General features: G+C 49.9%; 1 protein-coding gene across 1 annotated transcript in view; it reads right to left on the bottom strand.

Moving 5' to 3' along the window:
• LOC107125788 (carbamoyl-phosphate synthase [ammonia], mitochondrial-like) overlaps positions 1-8,630 on the bottom strand; it is a gene marked incomplete at its 3' end in the record, with an annotated part of 90,389 nt that overhangs the window by 51,467 nt on the left and 30,292 nt on the right. The window contains exon 2 of the mRNA XM_015429251.1: positions 8,578-8,606. Coding sequence (XP_015284737.1) covers positions 8,578-8,606 — 29 coding nt within the window. The remainder of the gene's footprint in view (positions 1-8,577; positions 8,607-8,630) is intronic.

Here is an 8,630-nt window from a genome sequence, read left to right as displayed (position 1 = left end):
TCCCTGATGGATTAAAGTACCCTGGTCCTGCTCCTACATTTAAGAACATAAGAACATAAGAGACGCCAATGTTGGATCAGGCCAAAGGCCCATCCAGTCCAACACTCTGTGTCACACAGTGGCCAGAAATACCAGTGCCATCAGGAGGTCCAGCAGTGGGGCCAGGACATTAGAAGCCCTCCCACTGTTGACCCCCCCCCCAAGCACCAAGAAGACAGAGCATCACTTGCCCCAGAGCCCCTAGCTATACCTTGTGGCTAATAGCCACTGATGGACCTCTGCTCCATATGCTTATCTAATTCCCTTTTGAAGCCGTCCATGCTTGTAGCACCCACCACTTCCTGTGGCAGTGAATTCCATGTGTTAATCACTCTTTGGGTGAAGAAGTACTTCCTTTTATCCGTTCTAACCCGACCGCTCTGCAGTTTCATGGAGTGCCCACGAGTTCTTGTATTGTGAGAAAGGGAGAAAAGTACCTCTTTCTTTACCTGCTCTTTCCCATGCATAATCTTATAAACCTCGATCATGTCACCCCTCAGTCGTCTTTTCTCCAAGCTAAAGAGCCCTAAGCGCTTTAACCTTTCCTCATAGGGAAAGTGTTCCAACCCTTTTATCATTCGAGTTGCCCTTTTCTGCACTTTTTCCAAAGCTATAATATCCTTTTTAAGGTGTGGTGCCCAGAACTGCACACAGTATTCCAAATGAGGTCTCACCATTGATTTATATAGGGGCATTATTATATTGGCTGATCTGTTTTCAATACCCTTCCTAATAATCCCCAGCATAGCATTGGCCTTCTTTATTGCAGTCACACACTGTCTCGACATTTTCAGTGAGTTATCCACTACAACTCCAAGATCTCTCTCTTGCTCAGTCTCTGCCAGTTCAGACCCCATCAATGTGTATTTATATTTAGGATTTTTGGCTCCAATGTGCATCACCTTGCACTTGGCCACATTGAACCCCATTTGCCATGTTGACGCCCACTCGCCCATCCTTGACAGATCCCCTTGGAGTGCCTCACAATCCTCACTGGTTTTCACCACCTTGAACAACTTTGTATCATCCGCAAATTTAGCCACTTCACTGCTTACTCCCATCTCCAAATCATTAATGAACAAGTTAAAAAGCAGTGGACCAAGTACTGATCCCTGCGGTACCCCACTGCTTACCACCCTCCACTGAGAAAATTGCCCACCTACACTCACTCTCTGTTTTCTATGAACTAGCCAGTTTTTGATCCATAAAAGGACTTGTCCTTTTATCCCATGATTTTTGAGCTTGCTTAGGAGCCTTTGATGAGGAACTTTATCAAAAGCTTTCTGGAAGTCAAGGTAAATAATATCTATTGGATCCCCCTTGTCCACATGTTTGTTCACCCCCTCAAAGAACATTAACAGGTTAGTGAGACAAGATCTTCCCTTACAGAAACCGTGCTGAGTCTGCCTCAATAGGTTTTGTTCATCTATGTGCCTACTAATTCTTTCCTTAATAATGGTTTCCACCAGTTTACCCGGTATTGACGTCAGACTGACTGGCCTGTAATTTCCCGGATCTCCTCTGGAACCCTTTTTAAAGATGGGAGTGACATTAGCTACCTTCCAATCCTCAGGAATGGAGGCTGATTTTAAGGAAAGATTACATATTTTGGTCAGGAGATCGACAAGTTCACATTTGAGTTCTTTCAGAACTCTCGGATGTATGACATCTGGGCTTATCCCAAATCACCGCAGACTGTGACTGCAGCCATGAAATTAAAAGACGCCTGCTCCTTGGGAGGAAAGCGATGGCGAACCTAAACAGCATGATAAAAAGTAGAGACATCACCCTGCCAACAAAAATACGCATGGTCCAAGCAATGGTATTCCCAGTAGTCATGTATAGCTGCGAGAATTGGACTATAAGGAAGGCCGAGCGCCGAAGAATAGATTCTTTTGAACTATGGTGCTGGAGAAGACTCTTGAGAGTCCCTTGGACTGCAAGAAGATCAAATCAGTCAATCCTCAAAGAAATCAACCCTGGCTGTTCCCTGGAAGGCCAGATAATGAAACTGAAGCTCAAATACTTTGGCCACCCAATGAGAAGGGAGCACTCCCTGGAGAAGAAGACCCTGATGCTGGGAAAGACTGAAGGTCAAAGAAGAAGGAGACGGCAAAGGGTGAGATGGTTAGATGCAGTGTTATCGATGTAATGAACATGAAATCAAGCAAACTCCGGACCACGGGGGTCTGGTGTGATGTGGTCCATGGGGTCGCAAAGAGTCGGACTCAACTGTGAGACTGAACAACAACAACAATAAGCATCGAAATCACAGGGCTTCATAGCCCCTCTGTATACTGCTATACTGCCTTGGTCAGGCCGCACCTGGAGTCCTGTGTGCAGTTCTGAAGGCCTCACTTCAAAAAGAATGTAGGCAAGATCGAGAGGGTGCAGAAGGGAGCGACCCCTACGAGAAAAGGCTGAGGCTCCTGGGAATGTTTACTTTGGAGAAGAGGAGTTTGAGGGGGAGGGACATGATGGCTCTCTTTAAATATTTGAAAGACTGGAGGAGGCCAAGGAGCTGTTCCAGTTGGCAGCAGAGTACAGGACCCGAAGCAACGAGTTCAAATTCCATGCAGAAAGGTATTGGCTGGATATTAGGAAAAACTTTTTCACGGTCAGAGTGGTTCAAAGGTAGAGGTGGTGAGCTCCCCTTCACTGACAGCTTTCAAGAAGAGGTTGGATATTTGTCAGAGATGCTTTAGAGCTGCTGCGTTGGGCAGGGGGTTGGACTAGATGGTCTCTACAGCCCCTTCCAACTCTATGATTCTGTGATTATTATTGTTATTATTAACAATAATACTAATAATTAATCGCCCCATCCCGGCTTTCACCAGACTCTGAGCGACGTACGGGACATAGTGTCATAAAATACAAAACACAAACCATTAAAATTTATAGACAACACCAGTAAAAATTTCGGTGTCGATAAAAAGATCCAGATGGTGATTTCCCTGTGTTATTATGCATCCCGATTCTTGACTATCAGTCCTTTTTTTCTGGGTGGGGGGGAGGGAACTCGGAGCACGGAGGGGAGAAGAAAGAAGGGTGCCAGCCAATGGGTACCTGTTGCTGTCCTCAACCAAAAGCCTAGCGGAAAATCTCTGCCTTGCAGGCCCAGCAGAATTGCATAAGATGCCGCAGGGCCCTGATGTCATTTGGCAGAGAGTTCCACCAGGTCGAGGCCAGGCCCTTCTCAGCGCTGGCCCCAGTTGAGGACAGCTGGACATCTCTGAGGTCAGGGATCACCGGCAAGTGGCACCTTGGTAGCACCTAGGAGGAGGAGGAGAAGAGGAGGAGGAGATTGGATTTATACCCCGTCCTTCACTCAGAGCAGCTTACAATCGCCTTCCAGTTTGAGAGCCAGTTTGGTGCAGTGGTTAAGCGTGTGGACTCTAATCTGGGAGAACCGGGTTTGATTCCCCACTCCTCCACTCGCAGCTGCTGGATGACCTTGGGTAAGCCATAGTTCTGACAAGAGCTGTTCTTGAAAAAGTGTCGTTTCTGTCAAGAGCTCTCTCAGCCCCACCTACCTCACAGGTTGTCTGTTGTGGGGAGGGGAAGGGAAAGGAGTTTGTGAGCCGCTCTGAGACACCTTTGGGTAGTGAAGGGCGGGGTGTAAATCCAATTTCTTCTTCTTCTTCGCTTCCTCTCCCCTCAACAGACACCCTGTGAGGCAGGTGGGGTTGAGAGATCTCTTTTGAGGACTGCTCTTGAGAGAACGACTCTGAGAGAACTTGTAACTGACCCAAGGTCACACCAGCAGCTGCATGTGGAGGAGGAGTGGGAAATCAAACCCAGTTCTCCCATATTAGAGTGCGCTCCTAGCCACTACACCAAACTGGCCCTTCAGGGGCAGAAGCTTGTAAAAGAGTCAAGGCTCTCTTCCTCAGATCCCACTCTTAGAAGCTTGACTCTTGAACGCTCATCCCCCGAAAGTCTTGCTTGTCTCTAAGGTGCTACTGGATTGGATCTAGCTGTCCTACTGCACGACCAACACGGCTGCCCCCTGGAACGATGCCAGCGGTCATTTCCACCCCTCCAGACTCTATTCAAGGGGCAGGACGTTTGGCCCCAAGCTTGCTGGCAACCCTCGATGGGTCAGACCAGATCCTTTCCGTAAAGCAACTTGCTTCATGCTCCCTTCGGGCTGTGGTTGGGTCACGCACAACACCTGTGGGGCTCCTCCCATCCCAAAAAGAAATGCACGGGGGGAGATTGTCCCTGCCTGGTGCCGTCCGCAGCGCCGGGGGCCCAAGGATAGCGATGGCCTGCTCCTTTCGCCCACGCGCCGGCACAAATAGAGCCTCTTTGCTGACCCTCTCCCCCCTCTCGCCCACCTACGATTCTTAACATTAATTAAAATTAAACATGTGTTGGGTAAGCAGCTGTTTGCTTTGGGCTTTATCCAGCGCAACATGGTTCCTGTCCCCCACCGAGAAACGAGACTCCTACAAGGCGATTTCTGGCCCAAGAAGCATCCTCCTTTGCCCAGGAATTGGAGATGTCACGATCCCTGTTGTGGTCTGGGCGTGCCCTGATTTACACCGGTACATTGTGGCATACTGCCGAGTGCCCCACGTGTGCTGAGGTGGAACCAGCAGGCAGAGCAGGGCAGGGAAGAGAGGCAGTGCTGGGGTTGGGGTTGCCAGGTTGGGAAGTATCTGGAGATTTTGGGGGTGGAACCTAGGGGGGAGGGGTTTGGGGAGGGGAGGTGCCTCAGCAGGTGAGAGCCAGTTTGGTGTAGTGGTTAGGAGCGAGGACTCTAATCTGGGAGAACCGGGTTTGATTCCCCCACTCCTCCACATACAGCCAGCTGGGTGATCTTGGGTCAGTCACAAGTTCTCTCAGAGCTGCTCTCTCAAGGGCAGTTTCTGTCAGAGCTCTCTGAGCCCCGCCTACCTCACAGGGTGTCTGTTGAGATGCGAGGGGAAGGGGAAGGAGATTGTAAACTGCTCTGAGACTTCCTTGTGTAGTGAAGGGCGGGGTATAAATCCAGTCTCCTCCTCCTCCTCCTCCTCCTCTTCTTCTTCCATAGATTCCACCCTCCAAAGCAGCCATTTTCTCCAGGGGAATTTATATCTATCATCCGGAGATCAGCCGTCTTCCTGAGAGATCCTCAGTCTCCTCCTGGAAGTCAGCAACGCCAGTTGTAGTCATCTTTAGGGCCGCTCCTGACCCTAACCAGGAGAGCTACAAACTCCTCTTTGTTTGTTTTAGGGGATGTCCACATTTTTCTGGATGTGCAGGCATTAAAGGTCTATTTGAAGGGCTGTCATGTAGAAGTTGGAGCGGATCTATTCTCAAATGGGTGGAAATTACAAGGGAGTCGAGACCTGCTAAATATCAGGAGAAACTTCCTGACTGTAAGAGTGGTTGAGCAGTGGAACAGACTGCCCCTCGGGAGGTGGTGGATGCTCCTTCGCAGGACGTTTTCAAGCAGAGGCTGGACGACCATCTTTCGGGTAGGCTGTAGGGCTATCTTTTAGCTCTGCTCCTGCAGAGTGCAGGGGGTTGGACTAGATGACCTACAAGGTCCCTTCCAACTCTAACATTCTATGATGCTATGTTTTGGTTAAGTACATTTTTAAGACAGTACAAAGAAGTTGGAAGCTGTGCTCCGCTCCATGGAAGTATAATGCTCCTGTCGTGTTTACCTCTAATCCCCTACTTAAATGCAAAATGATAATGCCATGCAATTGCTGCTAAATCCTGAAGGACACTTGTGCGAGCAGCGTGCCAAGCAGAGGGGAAACGACTGTAGGTTAGGAAAGAGCCAGGGTCCAGGAGCACCTTAAAGACTAAGAAAATTCGTGGCAGGGGAGGAGCTTTTGTGAGTCACACTGCTCCCTTCTTCAGTTGTATCTGAAGAACTGAGCAGTGACTTCCGAAAGCTCCTCCCCTGCCACAAATTGTGTGGCAGTTCTGTGTGCAGTTCTGGAGGCCTCACTTCGGAAAGTGAAAAGTACTGGGTTCGACGCATGGAGATGTGGGCAAGAAAGGATGTGGGGAAAATCGGGAGGGTGCAGAAGAGAGCGACGAGGATGATCAGGGGTCTGGAGACCAAGCCCTACGAGGAAAGTTTGGAGAAGAGGAGACTGAGGGGGGACATGATGGCTCTCTTTTAAATATCTGAAAGGCTGTCATTTGGAGGAGGGCAAGGAGCTGTTCCAGTTGGCAGCAGAGGATAGGACCTGAAGCAATGGGTTTAAATTACATGCAGAAAGGTATTGACTGGATATAAGAAAAACCTTTTTCACGGTCAGAGTGGTTCAGAGGTGGAATCAGCTGCCTCGGGAGGCGGTGAGCTCCCCTTCACTGGCAGCTTTCAAGAAGAGGCTGGACGGATATTTGTCAGAGATGCTTCGGGCTGGTCCTGAATTGGGCAGGGGGTTGGACTAGATGGTCTCTGTATGGCCCCTTCCAACTCTAGGATTCTATGAAATTGCATTAGTGAGCCCGTTCGCGGGGAGGGTGGGGTATAAATACAATTAAATAAATAAATTAGTCTTGAAGGTTCTCCTGGACTCTACTGTTACAGACAGACTAACATGGCCACCCACCTTGATCTGTCCCCATGGCCACCCCATTTACCTACTCACTATACAGAATGGAAATCCGTCAACCTTGTGAAGAAACTTGCGTAAGGTGTCTGAAGGAGCGAGCAGTGACTCACGAACACTCCTCACCTGCCCCCAATTTTGTTAGTCCTTAAGGTGTTACTGGACTCTTGCTTTTTTCTGCTGCTACAGACGGACTAATGCAGCTACCCATCTGGATCTATATAGGCCACACCCAACAGCAGGAACTCATTAGCATATTAGGCCATGCCCCTGCCAGCACAGCTCATTAGCACATTAGGCCGCACCCCCATGTTACCAGAGGTGTGGTCATCCAGCCACACCCACCTTTTGCTTGTTATTCTGTTTACCTTGTTTGTTGTCAAAACCCAGGGCTTTTTTTTTGTAGCAGGAACTCCTTTGCATGTTAGGCCACACACCCCTAAAGTAGCCAATCCTAATGAGTTTCTGCTGTTGGGTGTGGCCTATTATGCTAATGAGTTCCTGCTGGGCGTGGCCAACTTGGGAGCCAGCCAGAACTCCATTCCTGTGCGTTCCTGCCCAAAAATAGCCCTGCAGCTACCCATCTGGATCTATCTGAAGAACTGAGCAGTCAGTGACTCACAAAAGCTCCTCCCTGCTACAAATGTTGTTAGTCTTTCAGGTGCTCCTCAACTCTGGCTCTTTTCTACGGGTATGAACAGACTAAAACAGCTACCCATTGTCAAGGGCTGGGGTGCCAGTCAAAGGGAGTCCAGAACAGGCCAAGGTCAGGGACCAAGACAACAGTGCAAAGTCCAAAAAGCCAAGCCGGGGTCAGGAGGCAGAAACACAGAACCAAGTCCAAATCACTAACCAGAAACGTAGTCCAAAGCCAAGCCAGGGTGAGGAGCCAGGAACACAGAGCCAAGTCCAAAGCCAGGGGGTCCAAAGGTCTAGGTGCAAGAGCCAAGCCAGAGTGGATGCAAGCAGCATAAAGCTGACTCGTTGCTTCCATGAAGAGTACTGCCCAAAGTGTGGAGTTAAGTGCTGCTACCAATTAGCCAGCTGCAAGATCAGCCAGGCTCCTGTTAGAACTCTGGGCTGGCTGAACGTCTCCCCTGTAGCCTGGCCTCTCTTCGCCTGCTTGCTAAGTTTTGCCCCAGTCGCTCCCTTAGCCGAGTCACACATGGGGGTGAGTCAGGAGGACTTTCAGCTTGCAGGTCTTTCTTCTTATCTCGGCCAGGTGTGAAGACTGCTGTTACAGGCACTTGCCAGCTATCCCCCTCTGCTGCTTCAGAGGGGCCAGCTGTGTTTTCTGCAGGCTGGGTCAGCTCATCCTCATCTATGCCCATGACACCTGTCTCAGTCTACTCTAAGTTAGATTATTGTCACACATTCCTCTGGAAACTCCACCTGGTACAAAATGAAGTAGTCAGGGTGGGAGGGCTGGATACAGTGATCGTATCCCCCCCCATGCTGAAAGAACCACACCAGATGCCAATCTACTGCTGGGCAATATTTGAAGCACTGGCTCTTACCCATAAGGCCTTGAACAGCTTGGGCCAGGGTACCTGAAGGACACAGCCTCTTCCCAGACTGACCAGTCTACCCTCTTCCACGCAATGCTCTGCTCTGCGCCCAAACTTTCAGAGTTAAGCCAGGAGGCGACTAGAGACGGGACTTTCACAGCACTGGCATCTTGTCTGTGGAAAGTCCTTTCCCTTGAAACTTGTCTTGTGCTTACCCGACTCTCTCTTTTTGGGGAGGCATAGGTTTGTCAATCTCTGGGTGGGGCCTTGAGGTCTCAGCTAATCTCCAAAGTACAGCGATCATTCCCTTGGGAGAAAAGGGCTGATTTGGAGAGTGGACTTTACGATACCCTCCCAAAGTCCTGTACAGTACCTATGGCAGGCCCGTAGCCACAGTGGGGCATTAAGGGGCAGTGCCCCCTCACTCGTGGCCCATGCCCCACAACTCCCGCTGCCCCCGCCCTTACCTGCCAGCTGCACTTGTTCGCCTCGGCCACTACGGGAGAAGGAGAGGCGTCAC

Source organism: Gekko japonicus, unplaced genomic scaffold (assembly GCF_001447785.1).
Source record: "Gekko japonicus isolate JY-2015 unplaced genomic scaffold, Gekko_japonicus_V1.1 scaffold3525, whole genome shotgun sequence".
NCBI classification, from domain to species: Eukaryota; Metazoa; Chordata; class Lepidosauria; order Squamata; family Gekkonidae; genus Gekko; species Gekko japonicus.
The sequence above is the reverse complement of the archived record's forward strand: the minus strand, read 5'-3'. Positions and strand labels throughout refer to the sequence as shown.